This window comes from Lepisma saccharinum, chromosome 28 (genome assembly GCF_977018435.1).
Source record: "Lepisma saccharinum chromosome 28, izLepSacc3.1, whole genome shotgun sequence".
Taxonomy (NCBI): Eukaryota; Metazoa; Arthropoda; class Insecta; order Zygentoma; family Lepismatidae; genus Lepisma; species Lepisma saccharinum.
In genome coordinates, this window is record NC_139256.1 from 6,513,806 (window position 1) to 6,538,174 (window position 24,369).

At 37.1% G+C, this 24,369-nt stretch overlaps 1 protein-coding gene across 2 annotated transcripts in view; it reads left to right on the plus strand.

Annotated features, from left to right (window-relative positions):
• The first annotated feature begins 7,324 nt into the window (after positions 1-7,324).
• Positions 7,325-24,369, plus strand: part of LOC145980665 (schlafen-like protein 2) — a 32,138-nt gene continuing 15,093 nt past the window's right edge. Inside the window, exons 1-2 of one of the 2 annotated variants that reach the window (XM_083113719.1) lie at positions 7,325-7,398; positions 19,523-19,725. In XM_083113719.1, the coding sequence (XP_082969845.1) occupies positions 19,535-19,725 (191 nt within the window). In that variant the 5' untranslated portion in view covers positions 7,325-7,398; positions 19,523-19,534. The remainder of the gene's footprint in view (positions 7,399-19,522; positions 19,726-24,369) is intronic. The other variant, XM_083113718.1, reaches the window with a different exon arrangement.

Consider the following 24,369-nt stretch of genomic DNA (forward strand, 5'->3'; position numbering starts at 1 on the left):
TATGTTTTCATTTTTGACCATACAATAATTGGCACAGGTTAACAAAAAGTCTGTACATGAGATCAGTTCCGCAACAATCTGATGTAATCTGAATATTTTTTGTACGTGTGATAGGAGAGCAGCGGCCGTGCCAGTATTAATCATGTAGGTGTGCTGAGGGGGCGCGGAATGAAATTTTGGGGGTGTGATGTTGAAAATAAAGAAAACATGCATTCTTTAGCCATTACATCAAATACCAATGAACATTTAATAGGCTTTTATGAAAATATGCCAATGAAACTGAAGACTATAGTGACTTATTTCAGTTTTGTTTGTTTTGGCCACTACAAGCTCATGTATTGCAATTTTAAACGAACAAAGCTTATTTATGCAGGCCAATGACCACATTCTGTCTCTTAAAAAAAGAAAAAGATATCTACAAAAAAAAATGGTGGAAGAAAGACAACAGCCACTAATAATTGTAGAGACCCCCTTCCCCTAATAGAGGAAAGCAAATGCGGGTTCTCTTTCAGATTTGGATCAATGTCAGTTGTCTACAATGACTAGGCTTACCATAGCTCCAACCCAGGACATATTTGCGATCAATTCGTTACTGCTGAATTTGAGTTTTATTTACAAAAATAAATTGAAATTACTTAAAAGCCTTAACATTTTATTGGAACATTAAACTATAAATTGTACAAGAAAAAATATTAATATTATTTTCTAAAATCAATCAATTAATTTTCAAATGTTTAATTGAATAATACATTGTCTGATGTTTAGGAAGCCTCTCTGTTCTCTGTTCTGTTAGTTGACTCAGTTGAACTTTTCACTAGACATGACTTTTTTTCAGAAATGGCTTGTTTGTTTTAATAACATCATAAAATTCACAACATGAAAGTTCTGAATTAATTTTAGCATTCAGTAGATGTTTAACAGTGGATTCCAGAAGTCTACCTCTTTCTGCTGACCAAATATTCTCCATAATTGAAAATGCTCTCTCAACTGGAGCAGATGTTTCAGGCAAAGACATAGCAAACTCAACCATTTTAGAAATGTTGGTATATGAAATATCAGTCTTTTGAAACACCTTAAAAATTGGTGGTGAATATTCAATGCCGGTAGCTATTTTCATGTTCACATTCTCAAAACTCCGGACATTTTGCAATCCCGGATATCACCCCGGACAGCACTAAAAAAACAGGATGTGAAACAGTACATTTGGCACAAGTTGAATTACGTTATTAACTATCCATTGCTGGTAAATAAATACCAAATTATAGACTGCCAAGGAAATTGTATCGGTTTTGATTGATTGATTGGTGTTTTAAGTCCACTTTATGCACAGTAAGGCTAATCGGGACTGGACCTACGGTTTAAAGTGGGATTCGAACCACTATGTGCCTTCACCGGGTATCGAACCCGGGACCCCTTGATTACAATGCGACGACGCTACCACTGCGCCATCGGGAGGCTCCGAAAAACTGTAACGGGTAATATTATTATTAACGAAGTGGGATATCCAACTCTTACACATTGGGTCTTAAATCGACACGTGGATTCTGGTGGGGGATTGAGGGGGGCAATATCCGACTATTGAATATCAGTGTTAAATCTTAGATTATCCTGGAGATTTTAGTTTGGGGGGGCTGAGCATTAAATTTGGGGGGGATATCCAACTCTTGTGTATTAATATTACGTCTGATATTGTAGCGGAAAATGTGGTTTGTGGAAGGAGATTTTTTTCTTTGGGGGGGGTAATATCTAGGTATTCTTCAACATAAACAGTAAGCCCAAAATTTTGGTTGGAGGATTGAATATTAAAACACCATTAAGCCTTGTTTCCATGATTATGAAAAACTAAATATGCTGACCAAGGCAGTAATTTATTTTATTAAAAACATGAACTAAACGTAACGTTTCAACCTTCTAGCAAGGTCTTCTTCAGACTCTGTATCAAGTATTCAAGTACAAATGCGTTTAGTTTATGTTTTTAATAAAATAAATTACTGCCTTTGTGACAGTCAGATTTACCGTCATTATTATTATCATTATTATTCATGTATGTAGCGGTAAAAAGACGTGTTGATTCAAAGTATTAAGTGTTTTAATTTGTAAGATTACATATTTGATTTTTGCCAAGCCGACGGGAGGAACGAGACATTCGCTTGTGTTAAGGGTGAGCACCTGAAGGGTCACGCTATGCGTGTAAAGCTTATGAAATTCGACCGTAATGACAAACATTTAAATATCTCGGTTTCCAACGGTCAGATTCATGTGAAACTTATACCAGCGCAGCGGCATGTGTGCAAGGACGGATGTGTGGAGTTTCGTCACGATCAAGCGACAATTACGGACACCATATCAAATCGGTTCTAATTGATCAGTTTGTGGACAGCGATTGCAATTGAGCTATGGGCGACAGCCAGGCGGAAGCTTAATCCGCGCAAGTAAACTTCGGACACGGTCCGTCCTAGTTTGGAGACAATAGAGCGTGGTGGAATAACCTCTCCGCAAGCGTCACTCCAACGTGCGCCTAGCGTCCTTTTTCAAAATCCAAATAAAACGAAGAACATGGTTTTTCGATACACAGTCTTACCGCGATCCTTGTAGTGAGAGCAGCTCCGTGCTAACTCTCCATATACAGTTTTGCCGCGATTCTTGGAACGAGAGCACCTTCGCGCTACCTTTCGTGTACAGTGGACTTTGTTGTGTTGTGCGAACACCAGTGTGTGTGATAGGCAGTAAGTCTACACGAGTGCGCCTACCTCCACCGCTGGGGGAAGTTGAAGCGAAACCGTGTTTCCGTGATTACCTTACGCCATTTATAATTTTTGAGAAACAAGGAACACCGGAAACTATGGCGGGCTAGAGGAAGAAAGGAGATGAGGGCGTTACGTCGATTCGCCCGACGTCAGAAGAAACTACGCCGATGATGCCTATCCGCCGCCATGGAGAGAGAGAGAACGTCGAACGCCGCCCTATTGATACGCCGACGACGCCTACCATCCGCCACGTTGACGCCCCGACGACGCCGACGACGCCTACCAGCCGCGACAGAGAGACGTAGAGAGAGATGTTGACGCCCCGACGACGCCGACGACGCCGACGACGCCTACAACGACCGCTCAGATGCGACGTCCGAACCGCGCCATACCACGGAGATCCACCGATCCCGAGAGGAAGAGGAGCCGGGGAACTAGGTGTTTGAATCCTTTTCGCATCTTCATCGTCGCAACCAAAGAAACCTTTCGCGTGGATACTATGTGTTTTCAATCGCCCATAAAGACGCCAGGATGCACCCCGGAAGCTGAGAGATGGTAAAGTATTCATCTGTGTGAACCTTAACACGTGACGGCCCGATTGATTTAGAGAACGCCCTTGAAATTCGTCGACATTTAGAAAACGCCCACTCAACTCGAACTTCATACCAAACTCCCGTCGCGCTTGTCATTTGTAATTTATTCGTCTCAGGTCAATTTTTCTTATTCCTTGTGATATTTTTTTAATGGCGGTCAGGGGCGGTCAGGGGCGTTATGCTGATCACATCACCCCACTCACGACCGGATCAAGAAAGTGTGGGGCGTTACCCCCACACCCCTATACGCCTTCATGGCGTGGTGCTAAGCACAGGGGAACCCTTTACCTTTTATGTATTAGATATACTTATAATAGGACAGTAATTGCTTAAAATCTAATTTTGGTATCGAATGCAACACAAACACAATGCCATTTTAATTTAAACCCTAAAGTCAATCTGTAAGAAAATTGCATTAGTCAGATGAATGCCCGAGATAAATGAAACTCACCGCAGGTTCTATTGGTAGATTTTGGATTGGATTCGCAAGGTCTTTGAGTGAGATGAGAATGTTTGATTGATTTATTTGGTTTATTTTACTTCGCATTTCTGCCACTTTTGGCTAATCGCAAAGATGAGGATGGGCGATGATATCATGAAATTGATGAACACTCACATGCCGAACCTGGGACCTCTGGCGTCAAAGCGCGCTAAGCTAACCCCTCCACCACGGAGGCTGGCGAGGTGGGAATGTGTTTTGGATGTAGGTGCGAAAATCTTTAACTGTGACGCGCACATGCTTTTGCTTGACATGTCACACCCTAAAACACACGCATGTATCTGCATTTAATACCACTACATACGAAAGGAAACCTTGGGCGGTTCTTCATATTGTCCAACAAAGATTGAAACGAAAAAAAAAACATCTTGAGCGTATGCCTTACCTTGCTTCCTCTGACATCTGAAGGATTTCGGTTTTGTATTTGTAATGATAGTACTTTCAGTGCTTGAAGAGTGTCGTTGAGTAAGCTAAATATATAACAAATAAAAGCTTTGGCAAATTTTTCACAAATATTTCAAAGTTAGACTTTTTACGGGAACCATCTAAACTCAGGTTTTTTTTCCTTTTTTTAATACAACGCCCTACAGATGTCTGAGTAAATACCAAATACATGGCTTCTAAAAGACATTGGTTGTGGTACACATCTGCCATAAATTGTTTAAAGATATTTTTATGCGTAGCTATGGGAATTTAAAATTAGAATGAACTGAAGTGGAACTCTATAAGTATGGTATATTCAATAATGTGGTTTCTATATCCAGTGGGTGGGAGGTGATTATTCCTGGTTGGGATGGCTCAAGATCCTTCTCACCCCCTTTAATCTCAACCTGCATTAAAATGAATAGATGTATCTTTGTTCGCAATTTTCACATTTCGAACTCCGATTTTTCGTTCCGTTAAATTCAAATAAGGCCAGAACAAAGTCCAGAGCTTTATATGTTTCAGAATTGTTATCTGGTTTTAAAATCTGTTTTAAAAAAAACATAAATTCTAAGAAAAACAAAGAAAAAATAGTTATGCAAATTTTGCATTAAATAACAGGACATTCGTGTGCACTGTTCTAAAATATAATATTTCCCATGCCTTCACATTATACCTAAGTATCAAGGACGTATTTAGGAGGGGGTCCGGACACTCCCCCCGAAAGACTTACCAAGAATTAAAAGTAAATAATCAAAATATAATTGTTTAGCATTATGATGTTATTAAAACACACAAGCCATTTCTGAAAAAAGTCATGTCTAATCGATGGTTATTTCCGCTGAACTTATTGGAAGGCACGGAATTTGGCTCATACGGCTTTTAAGGGTTCCAAAAGATTTATGCACACAACTAATGATAATATCCATAAAATATTAATCAGAAACTTTACTTTTCGTTAATTGGATCTAACTCCTTGTCTGTTATTCAATAAATATTCAATTATTTTTCTATTTGACATTAAATTTCTTGCCAGGGCAGTTGTTTTTATGCAAATCTTGGCGATCTTAACTACACGTAAGCTAGATAATGAATATATGCTTTTATATCTCTATTCTTTTACTATCTTTTACTACTTTTACCTATTCATGTAATAACAACAATACAATATTAATTAACTTACATATTTAATTAATATTTTAATTTAATTAAATATAATTATTATAATTAAAATTATTTATTATTATTGTTGTTATTATTATTATTGCAACACTTGGTTGGACCCCCGGAAATGTATTTCTAGGTGCAGTAGTATGTGTGTTTATATATAAGCATAGAATAGTTAACCTAACCTAACTTTTCTATGATATAAGGGAGGCTGAATTTTGTACCCCTCCCAAATGAAAAACTTTCCTGCGCCACTGATTAAACGCTTAAAGAAAATCAAGTATTTTCAAGCTGATTAAAGTTCAAAGCAACTACGGGGCAAGGGAATGCAGTGGCGTAACCAAAAGGGTGCAATTGGCATTGCCCCTTTCCCAACCTTGGACAGAAATCAATTCTAGGGGGGCAAACATTGAGGTAAAAGAAAGCAAGACTAGTAGAATCTAAGAGTAGCAGGACAAGGATAGTCAAGATGAAATTAGTTTTCACGGCTTTCTTGCATTATTTCTTCCAGTCGGCCAAGAGCACCTGCAAGGGGGCACAAAGGGGCAATTGCCCCCCTCGATATCAAATTTTATACAAATAAAAATACATATAATAAAATTTTCGTGCTCCCTTCGCTCGCAGTATCTGCTTTTCTTACAGTCTTGTCAAGTCAGAGCCGTAACTAGGGGACGGCGGGCGTTCGCCCTGGGCGCCGAATAGTGTTTCCCACGAGACGAGACTTTGGCCTGTCTCGTCTCGTGGAGTCTCTTGGAAATGCTGTCTCGTCTCGAAAATATTCGTTTGTCTTATGGCACATGGTCAATCTCGTCTCGTCTCGAATTTTTAAAAGCCTGTCCCGTCTCGTCCCGTGGGCAACACTAGCGCCGAACGATTTCAATTAAACAAAATTGTAAAGAGAATGCCTTGGCGTCCCATGAAATTTCTTGTGCCATATTAAATCAATTAATATTGTTTTTAGTTTGTAAAAATTTGGATCTAAAAAATTTCATGCTCGCTTCGCTCGCAGTTTTATTGTTTTCTGTAATGTATTGTAAATTACCAGAAATAGAATTTATAACTACTAGAAAAAAAAACGGCAAAAGAAATAGTAGGCAAATGTGATGATGATCATGAATTCAAGTAAAAACGTCAATAAGAAGAGAACAACATCTGCTTTGTATAAACAGAAATTCAATCCTTAGAACAACACAGGATGTGGAATCAAAGAGAAATGAAAATAGTGATGGGCAATTTGCCTACAATTATCTATGCTATTATCTTTGCCGTTGATATACATCAGACTCTAGCTGCTAAACAGCTTTGTCTTAAATGCATGAACACAATTGTTTGGAGGAAAAGGAGCGCAGTACATTTCAGAGACAATTTATTTATTTATTCGTTAAGGTGCCTCTATGTTGCTGCATTATATAATATATACACACACACACACACACACACACACACACATACCCATCAATGCAATGAAACTAAAACAGTGAAATAAAATGAGGTTTTTCTTTCGCGACTGAACTTTATTTTATCAAGGCTTTTGCCCCCCCCCCTAATCAGAGGGTCTGCGCACGCCTATGGTTTGGGATTAGCTGCAAACATATTCAGTAGACTTAGTGCTATTTAAACATTTAAAATAAGCGTGAGCCAAGATGGATCGAATTCGAAATCCGGATTCCGGATTTTAAAAATTCCGGATTTGGCCATCCCTAGTCGAAACACGCATCTAGCTCTGCTTTAATAAAGATAATTATTATTAATAATAATACTAGTTTACAAATTTTGTGCTCGCGGATTCAATTTTTCTGAGACGGAGATAAAATTTGTATGAAAAAGGAAATTATTGACTGTTAATGTGGAAATTTCTGTTTGTAGTTGTGGCAACACTGGCATTTTTATCACATTTTTTTTTCGAAACATGGTGAAATGAAATCACGGTGAAAGGTCCGGTGTCAAATTTGTAATAAAGCATAAAATGGTATGACATGGTTTAGTATAACAGCAGCAGTAACAGTCGGTTATGAATAATTCATTAATTTTAATCTATTTGCGGTAAGAGTCTAGTTTACGTCCTTTTCCTAAGGAATACGTGTCATATATCGTTGGAAAGGTTATTTTATAAGGAATTCAACAAAGTAAATCCCAAGGCGAGGAAAAATTTCCTGGAGGAGAAAATCGAGAAAAACCGATGTTGTCCGGATATGCGTGATTGAACGTACTGAGGACATTTTTCGATGACGAAGCACATATTTAGGGGTGAAATGCGTGCTAATGGAACCTAACCTAACCTCGTAGGCATGCCTCGTTCCCGTGAATGGTTTGTGACAGAAAATGTAAAAAGATAAACTTACGGTACTACTTTACTATACCGGAGATACTTATCAATGATTTATTTCGCAATTTTTTACATTGCTAACGTACTCTTCTGCATTGCGGAACATTTCTTTAGGTCAAATAATGAATTTATAACGAAAATAATGTCTATTTCTTACATTAACGAGTACTTACTGTTGTTCCTTATTTCCCACAAACCATCCACGGGTAGCCCCAAAAACCATTGACGTTAGCCCAAAAATTCACGATAGCCCCACGAACCATCACGGGGACGAGGTATGCGTACTAGGTTAGGTTCCATTAGCACTCCTTTCGTTCAATTTAGCATATACGGACAACATCATGGTGGCAGCAGCAATAGCGCATCGGAAATAGATTTTCGTAGAAAACCACATGCATTCGCATTAAAATGCATCAAAACTACATTCCCGAATATCAACAACACTACAGAAAATGATTTGCGTAAGTACTTTCTTTAAATTTGAAGAAATCCGTCTCCGGTATAGTAAAGTGTTACCAAACTTACTTACTCTACGGATGCCGGAGCGCCGGCTGTCTACTAGCATGGTTTTGTAAACGGGCAAGAAAGACGTAAATGGATAAGAAGGAGTGGGCAAGAAGGACGTAAACTAGACTCTAGCCCTGTTTGCTTTTCATTGTGACTACTGGTAGCAAACAAATAATTGTGTGGATTCTTTATTATTTTACGTTACTTTTCTACTACTTCGATAAATCGCGACAGTGAGGATGAATGATGAAATGGATGATGGGGTTTGAACTTGGGACCTCTTGTTTCGTAGCAGCTTACGATGAGCACTCCACCTCTGAGAATGGTGGAATGCGTTCTTTCAATTCTCGGTAACAGTTTCATACATCGGAGAGACATTTCTTCAATTTTACACAAGAAACTAATTACGGAAATGAGTTTCTCGGTACTACTTTACTATACCGGAGACACCTATCAATGATTTATTTCACAATTTTTTACACTGATTACATACTATTCTGCGTTGCAGAACATTTCTTTAAATAATGTCTATTTCTTACATACGATAGACCCACGAACCATCACGGGGATGAGTTATGCCTATTAGGTTAGGTTAGGCCTGTTAGGTTAGGTTCCATTAGCACTCCTTTCGTTCAATTTAGCATATACGGACAACATCGGAATTACAAATTCCCACGACGCATCCTCGACACATTATGTTGTAGCAGCAGCAATAGTGCGTATTGTGCTCTCGTGCAGAAAGCAAATGGCGGCAGCAGCAATAGCGCGTCGGAAATAGATTTTCGTAGAAAACCACATGCATTCGCATTAAAATGCATCAAAACTACATTCCCGAACATCAACAACGCTACAGAAAATGATTTGCGTAAGTACTTTCTCCTGTAAATTTGAAGAAATCCGTCTCCGGTATAGTAAAGTGTTACCAGTTTCTCCAAGGTTTACAACGTTCGTCGAGGTATTTTCTTTCATCGTGGAATATATATAACCGGGAAATCATGTATGTATTTTTCAAGAGAAATATCTCACCGACGCACAATTGCCATTGCTTTCATTTGCTTGCCCTACGACAACCGGATGCTGCATACATTTGATGACAAGCCGCTGTCAGTGTTTCGAACCCCCCCCTTTTTTTTTACTATGCTTGCCTAACGTAACCAAACCTAACCTAACCTTATCGGAAATGGTTCGTGGGGCTATCCGTGAATGGAAACACTGCATGCCCACTATGGTAGTCAAGATTTGCCCGCCATATTCTGTGTTATGGAAGCGAAAAAAGGAGTCAAAAAAATTACTCTCTCTGTGAAAAATTGTGGGTTTTTTTCGTGTAAAAAGCATAATGGCACCTTGAACTATGTCCGCAATACACAATTGGTAAGTATGAACCATGCAAAACACAAACTATCCGATTTGGTAACAGTTTCATAGATCGGAGACACATTAAATATCCGATTTTAATGTGTCTCCGATCTATGAAACTGTTACCAAATTGGATATTTTGTGTTTTGCATGGTTCGTACTTACCAATTGTGTAGTAGTTTCTGTTATTCCTTTTTTCGCTTCCGGAACACACAGAGGTTGAATAGCGTTGTACGTATGCAGTGTTTGCAACCTTCTTCACCGAAAAATACCTACTATCGTGTTCGTCACGTGTGCAAATTGTAGATTATGCACGGGTAGCTGACGGATACCCCCACGAACCATTTCCGATAAGGTTAGGTTAGGCAAGCATAGTTAAAAAAAGGGGGGTTGGAAACACTGATGGGGGGGGTTACGTCATCAAATGTATGCACCATCCGGTTAACGTAGCGAAAGCAGCGTCGGTGAGATATTTCTCTTGAAAAATACATGATTTCCCGACGAACGTTGGAAACCTTAGAGAAACTCATTTCCGTAAGTAGTTTCTTCTGTAAAAATGAAGAAATGTGTCTCCGATATAACGAACTGTTACCAAGTCCACTTTACGCACAGAAAGGGACTGAACCTACAGTTTAAAATGGGGTCCAAACCACTGTGTCATGTGCCTCCACCGCATGTGCAACCCCTTGATTACAAACTAATTCTTTTACAGTAAAAAAAAAAAAGTATAAAAACTTACGTGAGTTAGTATAATGGAAGGGACCTCAAATTTGCTCCAGAGACTTAAAAGTATAATTATTCAATTTTAATACACATTTTGAAATGTCATCTGCATAAAAATAATAATAATAGTTATGAATATTAATATGTATGCAGTTTTTTTATCTGAAAATAATTGGCTCATAGTATTCACTCTATGTGCTGTCCTGGACCAAATATTTCAAAAAAATGTTTTTATAGCCACTCCCCACATATTTTACACCATACATTAAATACTAGTATAAAATTATACAATTTTTGACGCATGTTATGAAAATTCTAACTTCAGTGGTCGTATATCCTTTACAATAAGAATATGAAAAGTCTCCAATGAAATGAGTCTCTTCCTTGGGACATTTGTTTTAGTTTGAAAAATCATCACACTGTATTATTTGTCATTGAACGATACTGTATGGACGGAAAGAAAGGCATACTGGTGTGGTATTGCTATGTCTGCATATTTTCCAAATATAATTCTCTGTACTACTTTACTATAGGGGTGACACCTATAAATCATTTATTTCGCACTTTTTTACATTGCTAACGTACTATTCTGGAATGCAGAACATTTCTTTAGGTGAAATAATGAATTTCTAAAGAAAATAATGTTTATTTCTTACATTTATGAGTACTTATTGTTACTCGTTATTTCGATTCTGTAGCACACATTATGTCAATAGCATACTGGTTCATCGCGCATTGTGCGAGTGTTTTGTCGATTTATGCAGTGTTGCAACCTTGTTCACCGGAAAATATCTACTTTCGTGCCTGGATTTGAAATTATGCTAATACCTCTCAAACCATTAATGTTAGGCTCACAAACCATTGACGTTAGCCCCACAAACCATTGACGTTAGCCCCACAAACCATTCACGTTAGCCCCACAAACCATTTTCCGTAAGGTTAGGTTAGGCAAGCATAGTTTAAATTTTTTTTAAAAAATTAAAAATACTCGACACGTCATGTTATAGTGAAAACACGGCGAGTTTGAAACATTGACTATGGGGTTTACGTCATCTAACACACGGAACATTGTGCTCTCGTGCAGAAAGCAAATGGCGACAGCAGCAACAGCATGTCGGACAGAGATTTTCGCAGAAAACAACATGTATTCGCATTAAAAAGGATCAAAACTGCATTCATGAACTTCCACAACGCTACAGAAAATGATTTGCGTAAGTACTTTCTCCTGTATAAAGTAAGAAATCCGTCACCCCTATAGTAAAGTATTACGTAATTCTCTTTTCGTGTTTTGTCAAAATCGCAACATATACTCCAACGACAGGTTTTATAAGGCCTGAAACTATATCAGCTTGTTATTAAGTGTAATAGATAATTGGTTGCAAATATTACTGCCTGGTAGAGTTACTGCTTTTGTAATGCCAAATTGAAAGTGTGACATCCGTGGATTTTTTGTGTCTACGGAATAGAGGAGTATTATTAAGGTCTTCACATCCAATAATAATAACCCGTGGCGCAACAGCCCGTGAAGGCCAGGGCCTCCGCACTTTCTAATAATTTTCATATTTAAAATCATTTCCAAGTATTCTAATTCAAAATAAATTTATTTATTTATGATGCCTCACTCCCACCTGCCGAAGGGAACCCTCAGTCATTATTGTAGATTTTCTATGAGTGGCTTACTCTACCCGTTCGTAGCTCCCCAATGTCCTCACGATGGTGGGTGATCACAGGCCAAAATCTCAGGAGAAAAGTTGGTACTACTTTACTATACCAGAGACACCTATCAATGATTTATTTTGCAATTTTTTACATTGCTAACGTACTCTTCTGCATTGCGGAACATTTCTTTAGGTGAAATAATGAATTTATAATGAAAATAATGTCTATTTCTTACATTAACGAGTACTTACTGTTGTTCCTTATTTCCCACAAACCATCCACGGGTAGCCCCAAAAATCATTGACGTTAGCCCAAAAATTCACGATAGCCCCACGAACCATCACGGGGACGAGGTATGCCTACTAGGTTAGGTTAGGCATGTTAGGTTAGGTTCCATTAGCACTCCTTTCGTTCAATTTAGCATATACGGACAACATCGTGGCGGCAGCAGCAATAGCGCATCGCAAATAGATTTTCGTAGAAAACCACATGCATTCGCATTAAAATAGATCAAAACTACATTTCCGAACATCAACAACGCTACAGAAAATGATTTGCGTAAGTACTTTCTCCTGCAAATTTGAAGAAATCCGTCTCCGGTATAGTAAAGTGTTGCCGAAAAGTTGTTACGCTTCCCCCAGGAGATTGAAACCTGTGTTCATCCTGTAGTCGGAGCCCAAAAACTTACACTTTAGACTGCATGGCCATGGTTGGCGACAAGGTCTTCACATCCAAAGAAGAAAAATAGGAGGTCCATGCTCACAGGGTGGAATGAGGCTGAAAAAGTCAATTGCTATGGAAAGAAGCAATCATGTGGTACTGTTATTACAATGTGTCTGAGGGAAAGGAGGTAGCTTTGTCATTTCTTCATGGGCGTGTCCTTGTTTTGGACCACGAAAAAGTGTACCACAGCTTCACACCCTTAGGCTGCTCTTGTCTCCCAATTGGGGGTAGGCTATCATCCACCCCCATGTTTCAACCCTTAGAAATATCTATATGGCCCTAGGCTGCTTTTATTTAAGTGTAAAAGTCAGTACAATATGTACACACATTATCGTAACTTGATTTGCATTTTTTAAAAATGAATAAATTAAGTATGAATAAATTGTTAGAATTCAAGGTAACTTCTAAAATTACACATCTTTTCAAAGTATATACTATTACACTGGTTCCATTTCCAGCTGGCAGCTTGGAAACAGCAAATCGGCAATCGGTTGCATTTTATTCAACTGGCATCGGGCATTTTCGAGTCACAAGGCACCGAACGTTGTTAGTGGGATGAAGCAAGTGAGCATTGGATACACAGGGTTCCCACACACCTGGAAAACCTGGAAATCTCAGGGAATTTGAAAAAAATACAAATCTCAGGGAAAATTTTGTAATTGATTAATGGTTCCCAATGAAGCAAAACTGAGGGATTATAATATGCTCCTGTCTGTTGATAATTCAAGCTGTTGTAGCATTTCTCTTTCAGCAAGGAACTCATATCTATTTGTTTGTCTGTTTCTTGTTTTTAAATGTGATTCCAGGGCTGGTGACCAAATGTATACCCTCATAAGTTTTGAGCTTTTTAAAATTTAATTAGCCGATTTTGATCTTTTACATGACGTAAAATATATTTCAAGATGTGGAAAAGTTAACCAGTGTTCATCTGATTTCCCTTATTAGGGAGCAGGTGTAAGTTTTTCTTCCTTTTTTTTACAAATAGTAAAAAAATGGAGTGTCCTGTTTACGGAAATATTTATTTTCTGCCATCTTTTGTGTACAAAATTGTTGATTGTGTATATACTGCATTTAGAACAGAATTTTAAATATTTACTTACTAGTGCCATATATGAATTATGTACTGTCCATAAATACTTGTTCATATTTTAAGTTTTTGATCATGTTCAACTATTGTTATAGTCATGACATGACATGTGAATTTTTACATGCCTCAAAAGCTCACATATGTGTAAAATGGAATTACGTGTAGGACCAGCAGATCTACATTAATATCATGTAGTGAAATAGTTTTCTCAACAGATATGCCAGAAATTGAATATCATGAGGTGAAGGCCAGTCGAATGGTGTATACTTATCCCCCCCATCACACTTGCACTTGCAACTGTCACTAACTTACCATTACGTACTAGCATTCATCACTTCTTCATCTTAGATTAGGCTTGTTTTGTTCCTGTCATTATCACTGTCACTCATAAGATTACCAATTCTAAAGCATGTTTTTCTTGCAGGATATTTGTATAGTTGGTATTTAAAGGCTCAGGAAAAGTAAGTCTACTTTTCACACTAGTTTTATTCCCCGGTGGATTAATAACTTATTATTCCTTTTTAAATGGGTACTAATAATTGTCACTTCATTTTTTTATGTTTTAAAAATTCCAATAATTTGTTTGTCTTAACTATCATTGTACGCATTACAGATTAATTGATATTGTATCCATTTATAAACATCTATGAAACGTGTGAAAATATTTCAGTGTTTTTTATCAAATATGTTAGAAATTGTTTCAGAGTTGTTTAAAGTTCTAGAAAACTGGACATCTTTGTTCTTAATTGCATTCAAAGAAGTGTAATTTTATTTTATTATTGAACTAATTTTGTTATTTGCATCAGAAAACAACAGTAATAAAGAAGGTGAGGATGGTATGGCTATGAGGGGAAATGGAGGAGGTCATTGTAAGATTATAGTAGTGTTTTACTGTGCATTCAATACTCTGGAAAAAATATGAGGATTCTAGAAAACTCAGGGAAATCTCAGGGAAAATTGATTTGGAGTTTGCATGGGAACCCTGGATACACCACATATTGTCAAATATACTCTAAAGCAAGAGAGTTCATCGACGATATCGTCAACATCAGAAATGAGTTGTTCTTTGTTGGTGACCCTTCGTCAATTTCATCATGTCATCCATCACTTGTTCTCATCATTACAACTAGCTAAAAATGAGAAGAAAACAATGTAGAATAAGAAAAGTACAAATACAAGATGAATATTGTTTGTCCTTTCATTTCATGCTAAAAAAAAATCCCAGTTTTCTTCTTCCAATTGATATAAAATACGAGAGACGTACTATAATGATTTACAATTTATTTTTTTCAGGTCCCATGGTCCACCATCCGAGAAGTGAGGACTGGCATATGAAGCTACGAGTCTAGTCTACCGATTGCAGACGGCAGTGCCCAAAACGGATTCCCGGTGTTCACACAGCAGCACGTTCCGCACATCATTGTCAGCGGACTATTGGACAACATGGAAAGCGACTATAATGGTCAGCGTTGGACAAGTTGGTTTCTATGGAGAGAGGGTGTGACAACAGCAGAGATTTACAGATGAGAGTACGCAGGGTGTGGCAGGACCTCAAACCCCATTTCAGCAATGGCCGTGGTTGATTCCCGACTAGTGTGGGAGCGTGCGTTGTTGTGTTGCAGGAGCACTCCTTTTCCCCATTTTCCTGGTCGTTTTTTCTGAACCCATCTGGCAAACACTTTCCCCATATTAAGATGATCGTGCACGATTCGCTGCAGGGTGTTTCTGGACAGGCCCGTGGTTACCTCCATTTCAGAAAAAGTGATGCACCTGTTCTCAAGAATGACTTGGTCAACCCGTGTAATGTTTCTTGGTGTTGTCACAGTCACTTTCCGTACACAACTTGTCTCTTTTTCTGTTGACGTGCATCCTGTCTTTCAGCCTTCCACCCAATTGTAAACGGTTTTCTGTGAAGGTGCATGTTCACCACACACTGCTGCCAATCGTCTGTAAATCTCTGCTGTGGTCACACTCTCTCTCCATAGAAACCAACTTGTCCAACGCTGACCATTATAATTGATTTCTATGTTGTCCAATAGTCCAATGACAATGATGTAAGGAACATGCTGCTGTGTGAACACCGGGAATCCTTTTTGGACACTGCTGCCTGCAATCGGTAGACTAGACTCGTAGCTTCATATGTCAGTCCTCATTTCTCGAATGGTGGACCATGGGACCTGAAAAAAAATAAAGTGTAAATCATTATAGTACGCCCCTCGTATATTACACACAAAGTTACATGTTGTTATTATTTATTAAAGTAATCAATAACTAACTAACTAACTATCTAGCCTTCTTAAACCCGAAGGTTCATGGCTGCAGCAACACAGGCCTTCCATCTGTCCCTATCTTGAGCAAGATCTATATACTCTTTTCCATCCCTACCGATTTCCTTTAGGTCCATCTCAACGTTGTCCCTCCATCTTCGTCTTGGCCTTCCTACAGGTCTCTTACCATCTGGTTTCCCAACAAGAATCCTGTAAACTCCTCTCTCCTCTCCCATTCGTGCCACATGGCCTGCCCACCTAAGTCTTCTGGATTTAATTATTCTAATAATATCTGGACATGAATACAAATTATGTAGTTCTAAATTATGTAACCTCCTACACACACCTGTCTCCTCATCCCTTTTAGGTCCAAAGATTTTCCTAAGGATCTTATTTTCAAATACTCTCAATTTATGTTCCTCTTTCAATGTAAGGGACCAAGTTTCACACCCATATAATACTACAGGCAAGATTACTGTTTTGTATATTTTAACTTTTAGTTTCTTAGATATTAAACGAGAAGACAAAAGTTTATGAAGAGAGAAGTAACATGCATTTCCTGAATTAAGCCTACTTTTTATTTCCTCTTTAATATAATTTTCATTTGTTAATATTACTCCTAAGTATTTGAATTTGGAAACTGGTTCAAACGAGTTGTTATCAATAATTAGATTTTGATTATTACCTAACACTTGGCTTTGGCCTGTAAGCATATATTTAGTTTTCTCTTTGTTAACTTCCAAACCTATTTCTTTAGCAGTTTTGAAAAATATTTTAGCATTATTCTTAATTGTATTTATATCATCCCCTAATAAGTCTAAATCATGTGCATATGCTAACAACTGAGTCACACCATTTAATTTTAGTCCTTCTTTAGTTTCTTTTACCTTCCTAACAGCATATTCTAAGGCAAAATTAAAGAGCAATGGAGATAATGCATCTCCTTGTTTTAACCCATCATGAATTGTAAATTTGTCAGACATATTATTACCCACACGAATTTTACTTTCTGTTTCACTGGTGCCTATTTTTATCATACTAACAAGCTTCTTAGGTATTACAAACTCTACTAATATATTATATAATTTATCTCTTTTGACCGAATCATATGCTTTTTTGAAATCAATGAATAGCTGATGGACATTTTGATTATATTCCCACTTTTTTTCAAGTGTCTGTCTGATGTGAAAAATTTGATCTGTAGTTGATCTGTTACGTTTAAATCCACATTGATAATCACCTATAATTTCAGTAGCATATGGGGTTAGTCTTGTTAAAAGAATGTTAGACAATATTTTGTATGTTGTTGAGAGTAGATAAATTCCACGATAATTACTGCAGTTCATTTTGTCACCTTTTTTAAACACAGGAACAATTATGGATTCTTTCCACTGTTGAGGGATTTCTTCTTTATTCCATATTAAACAAATTAATTTATGAATTTGACATATTAATGAATTTCCACCATATTTAATTAACTCAGCTGGTATTAAATCAATGCCAGGTGCTTTGTTATTCTTTAGCCTTTTAATAGCATCTTTAACTTCAGTCAAGTTAGGTTCTGGAACTAAAGGTTCTGCTGTGTGTACTTCATTTACTTCTGATTTATCTCCTACATGGACATTTAGAAGGTCATTAAAGTAGTTCTTCCATCTATTTAGAATATCGCTTGGGTCAGCTAGAAAATCACCGTCTTTATCTTTTATCAAGTTTACTTTAGGTTGCCATCCCTTTCTAAATTCATTTACACCTTTATATAAATCTCTGATATTTTTATTTTTGCTGTTTGTTTCAATTTCGTTAATTTTGCTTTTCAAGTAATCTCTTTTTTTACTTCTAAATGTGCGGTTAACTTCTCGCTTTATTCTATTATAATTGCTTAGATTTGTATCATCCGAGTTATTTAACCACCTAAGTCTAGCCTGATTTCTTATTTCTATTAGATTATGACATTCATTATCAAACCATGGCTTACTTTTTCGTGGTTTATGGTATCCTATACTTTCTTTAGCTGCTGATTCTATTGCGTTACGTATGTGCTCCCAATTCTTATTTACGTCTGTTTCATTTATATTTTCATCATCATTTAAATCCTGCAAAACATCAAATCTATTTGACAGTTTAATTTGGTAATCTTTCTTAATTCTTTCATCAGTAAACTTTCCTGTATCAAATTTTAGAACTTTTAGATTTTGTTGCTTATGATTTATCACTGAGAGTCTTTCTCTTAATTTAGCAATTACTAAATAATGGTCACTGGCACAGTCAGCACCTCTATGTGTACGAACGTGTACTAGTATGCCTTCTCTTATCAATGAGAATATGATCTATCTGATTATAAGTTTTACCATCTGGAGAAGACCAGGTATATTTATGGATATCTTTATGTTTAAAAGTGGTACTTTTCACAATTAAATTCTTTGAGGTTGCAAAAGTAATCAATCTTATACCATTATCATTACTTAATTCATGAAGACTTTCTTTACCAATCGTGGGTTTAAATGCCTCTTCTTTGCCAATCTCTGCATTATAGTCACCTAACAGAATTTTCATATCATACTGAGAAAATTTATCAAAGACCTGTTCTAACTCTGTATAAAAATCATCTTTAGTATTGTCATCTTTATCTTCCGTTGGTGCATGTATGTTTATTAAAATAATTTTACACCACCTACCCTGTAAAACTGCATATGATATCCTATCATTAATAAATTCTACTGTTTTAAGAGCCGAGATAATTCTATTATTTATGAAAAAGCCTGTTCCAAAATTATGATTTTCAGTACCACCATAGAAAAAAAGTATAATTTTTAGTTTTACAATTCCCTTCTCCTGGCCACCTAACTTCCTGGACAGCTACTACATCTAATTTATACTTAACTATCTCATTAACTGTACACTGAAATGCCCCAGGCCGGTAAAGGCTCAGAACATTCCAGGTGCCTAATTTAATATCCTTATTAACCCCCAATATGAATGGAGGAACTACTACACAAGACAAACACAAACATATTAGACAGCATAACTACTACACAAGACACACACAAACACATCACAACTATAACACAATACAAACAAACAAACAAAAACACACACACACACACACACATACCTGTTTTCCCACCCTCCATTAAGAGGAAGTTGTACTTTTCACGCAGAAAAAAAGTCAATAAAGAACTAATTAAAATTCATCATTTATATATCTTTACACCACTAGCAGATTTATTTACTGCGGTGCTACACACAGCAGTCTATTTGTTACAGCCAACCAACAAGAGTACATACATACATACCGATACATACCTATGTGGCTGATTAGTGTTTACTTCAAAATAGTATACGCGTCTGTTGTGGAAATTTATAGACAGACAAACTATTTATTTAAAACAATAATAATTAGTAATCAATATGCAATTCTAAATTTTTTATTGTTATTTATTTTAAGTAGGTATCTACCATGATAGAAAAAAAGAATTGTGGATCTGAAGCTAAAACTCAGAAGTTCTACGTAAGGGGCATCACTCTTCCTTATGAGGAAGATAGATATCATGAATTTAAAGGCCATAGGAATATAGCAATGGAAGAAATTCCACCATGGTGTATTGATCCACAAGATAAGACAAGAAAAACAAGAAATGCTATTTCAAGGCAAGTATTTTAGTACAAAGTAAGCCTTTTTTTGTCGATGAGATAAAATTAGAATAGTCAGTACTCGAAAAATCTTCTTCAGAGCTAGGTGCCAGCTCTGAAAATCAGGCACCAGGAAACCACCTACTAGCAATTGTGCATACTATAAGAAGCTGGTGGAGTGGTTAGCACATCGTGCTGCGACACCAGGAGTCCCGGGTTTGAATCCCAGCAGGGATGTTTGTGAGTGTTCATTCATCAATTTCATCATATCATCACTCATCCCCATCTTCACAAATTAGCCAAAAGTGGCACAAAAAGCGAAGTAAAATAAAGCAAATAAATCAATCTATAAGAAGCTGAGCATCACCGTATTCAAAACATCGCTAAATCATGTGATAAAGCGGGAAATGGCAGGTTGCGGTACAAAGAGTAAGAAATTGTTACTGTGTCTATGGAATGTTCACAATGCTGATAAAAAAAAATCATTTGCTAACTTTCGCTGTACTGCAATTTGAACTTACAATCTTCGTTCTACATAAATAGATATATTTTATTTATATTTATGTATTTACAAGTCTAAATTGATAACATCAGAAAAGGAAGATGCCTTCATCACAATTAATCTAAGTAGACTACAGTCACCGTCCCGTACTGTGGCTGTGTGAACTTTAGGTTCTGGCTATTGTACGTGTGCAGGTTCCGAGTATCCTAGGGGAAGTGTAACAACTTTTCCTGAGATTGTGGCCCGTGTATGAGGCTGCGTCACTGATGGACCACGATATGCTAACATGCATGTGGGACAAAATTCACTATCTGTTAGATATCTGCCACACCAGCAAACGTGAACACCCAGAGCATTTGCAAGGTATGTACAAAAAAATTGGAGAGTTTGTTGTTATATCGGCATCAGAATTACCGCTGTCAGTTCTATTGTTTGTCTAGTAAATTTCTGAAATGTTTCACAGACTTATGATTCACCCTATGTATTAAACATACACTTTTGGAAGATTCATTGTGTTCGGGATGTGATTCAAATCATATGAGTGATCAAGGAGGGAGTAGCTGTACAAGATTCTTGCTGTAATATCTCATATGGATGTTTTGGAGACCTTGGGGCCCAAGTTTCTTTTGTTTTATTGCAATTTCATCATGCTAAGAATGCAATTTTTACATGGTTCGATTTCAATTTATATCTGTTAACACATACTGCGGAGTTTTAGCGATCACTTAATATTTTGTCAATATATGCTATCGTGGTTAAGTTAGGCAGGTTAGGTTTGGTTCCCTTAGCATTAAAATAAAGTCCCTAAATGCATTCTACTAAGGTTACGATTTACTTCTACATTCATTTCCACGCTTCTACGATATTTACTGTCGCTTGTCGACTGAGAATATCTTGTCCATGAGAAGTGCGTAAGGTAATTTTCAAGTTGTTTTTTTCAACATAAATATCTTTTTTATGAGTCCAAACAGAGCTCATAACTTTAAGGATGGTTCAAATTTCGTGTGACAATGATTTCCAAAATTCTACGATAATTAGTCTTTGTGCTAGGAGAAATCATAAAACAATCGGAACCGTTCACGGCCTTGGTTTCACAGGCAGGCATACAGAACAAGGGTAGAAAAAACTAAAACTAATTCAGGTGCCAGATCCTTTTTCTCAGGAGCCAGCCTTTTTTTTGGGGGGGGGGGGCAAATGTGGTCTAAAAAGGCATGAATACAACAGATAATGCTACACATTTTGAAATACCATCTTAAAACATTTAATTTATTAATTAATACAAGATTCGATTAAAAGTAATTAATTCTTACTTTGGAGTGGCCTTTCTAAAGAAGGCTCAACTAGTAACAGCTTGAATAACTCTGCAATACATTCTAATGTATGGCTGACTCTACCATATTGCAGCAATTTTAAAATTTGGCTAGTAACAGTAAAACATTTATAATGGTGTTTATTATTCTGATTTAATGATGCACGTGATGCATAAAACATGCAAATATTTAAAAACACATATTGTACTCATTATTTTAAAAAAAGGTGGTGAAAATTTCCATAAGCAAACTTAAAATATTAAAAAATATATATTTTTAGCACTGCATTTGAAATTTCAGGTAGCAATTGAAAATATTCAGGTGCCGTTGCTACTGGGAACCCTGTATTTTTCCATCCCTTCTACAGTGGGATCCATGAGTATTGCCGTGCAAATCGTCCATCACCATGTTCGTGCAATTTATTTGACCCAATAAGAACTTCAAGAATTAAAAGAAAACTCAAAACAAGCTGTTTACAACTTCTGCACCAACATACATAAAAATCCATCGCTTAAAAACACATAGGATGTAAGCAAAAATTAATGGAAAATAGTCATGGACAATTTGCACGATAATACTCATGGATCCCACTGTACCAAACATTAAAAGAAATTTGCTATTGGTGACCAACAACTACTGTTTGAATTTACGACCATTAATTTGCAGTATATTTTGTAATTGTCATTGTATTAATTAATTGCTGGCCAGCTACAAGGTGTAGGATTAATTAATATGTTTCCATGTGTGTATGTTTATATGTTATTGCTTGTAAGAATATGTGCTTGTGCTTTTACTGGATGTTAGATTCCCCTGTTCTTAGCTTCCCAGTTGGGGGAGCTGTCTTTCAAAAGACTGTGGCTGTGGAAAATTCCAGTGCTACGGGTTGAACGTCCATGGACTTCCACCCCGACTATCAAAAAAAAGCCAGTTGGGCTTAACAAAAAACAGTTATTTCCCACCTTTACGACGAGGAGGAACTTTCCTCCAGTTTAGTCCACTTATGGTGGCTAGACTGATAAAAAGAATGTAGCATTTGGTGTAAGCCAAGCCCTGTTGCTGTCCCAAAGTCCCCTTTAGAAGAGCTTTGATTATGTAGATATTTCTGTGTAGAAAATTGATGCACAAAAGAAAGGATGTAAAGGCGTAAGGAAACACAAAGAAAGAACGGAATATCGTTAAGTCGAGGGTAGGCCCACAAGAGACATTTTTGCTAACTCCATGGTAAAGGAAGTGCCAATGGTGTAAGCCATAATAATGAATGCATGTAATCCTCCAAGGTAATGTTATGATTTGCTGAATTAAACTCCCTGAGCAATACTACTGCTTTTGACTTACTTACTCCTTGGCTGCTACAGCCCCTAAAGGGCCTTGGCGCCTCTCACAATGATAGCCCATTCTCTTCTATCTTCTGCTCGACTTCTCCACCATCTTACTCCCATCCTCCTAAGGTCCTCCTCAACATCCTCCAACCATCTTTTCCTTGGCCTTCCTCTTAATCTTCTCCCTCCTGGTGTCCCTTTATAGACCTTCTTAACCACTCTGTCTTCAGGCATTCTTTCCACATGTCCCAGCCACATCAGTCTCATGCTTCTTATATCGGAAACTATGTCTGGTTTTTATAGAGTGCTCTAATTACATCGTTTCTTCTTATTCGCCACTGTCCAGTCTCATTTACTGGCCCATATATTTTTCTCAGTATCCTTCTTTCCCATCTTCGCAAAAGTTCTTCATCTGCTTGCACCAAAGTCCATGACTCTGCTCCATATGTCACCACTGGCTTCATGTACTTTGATTTTCAAATTTCTACTCAGGCTGCGAGATTTGAAAACTTTAACAGTGAGAAATAACTTCAATTACCAGCTGCAATTCTTGATTTTGTTTCCTCCTTAATATTATTATCCATGGTAACTAATGTTCCAAGATATTTAAAACTTTTGCATTTTTCATAAGTGCCTCCATTAAGTTGTATATGTTGGCCTTCTCTGAATTCCATATTTCACGCTGAGAACATGTATTTAGTCTTGGTTTGATTTATTTGGAGCTCCATCTCACTAGCTGCGTTCTCCAGTCTTTCCAGTCCTTCCTTCAGTTCTTGCAATCTTCGTGCCATCATATCAATGTCATCAGCATATGCTAGATTTTGGCTCACTCTGTTGAAGAGTCTCCCTCCTGTGTTACCCCCTTGTACCACTCTTCTCATCATCTTTTCTAAAGCTATATTGAACAATATCGTAGACAGCACACCTCCTTGTCTCAAACCTTGGTTCACTGCAAATTCCCTTGTGAGCTCTCCTTCAATCTTCACCTTGCATTTAGTACCCCTTGGTGTCATTCTGGTTAATCTTATTAGCTTGCTTGGGATCCCTAGCTCCTTCATTGCCTCATACAATTTTCCTCGCATGATACTGTCATATGCCTGCTTAAAGTCTATAAATAACTGATGAATATTAATGTTATATTCATAACATTTGTCCATTATCTGCCTAACCATGAAGATTTGATCCGTAGTGGATCTGTTTGGTCTAAAACCACACTGATAATCCCCTATTATTCCTTGAGTGAGTAGTGACAATCTTGCTGCTAGGATCTTTGCAAGCACTTCGTATATTACGCTCAGTAGAGTTATACCTCTATAGTTCTCTCAGTAGTTTTTATCGTTCTTTTTATGTATAGGACAGATTATTGCCATACTCCATTGATCAGGCATCTGTTCATGTTCCCATATATCAGATAACAATTTGTGTATATACTTTATTAGTTGATTTCCTCCATTCTTAACCATTTCAGCAGTGATATTATCAATCCCTAGGGCTTTGTTATTCTTAAGAGACTTAATATCTGTTCTCACTT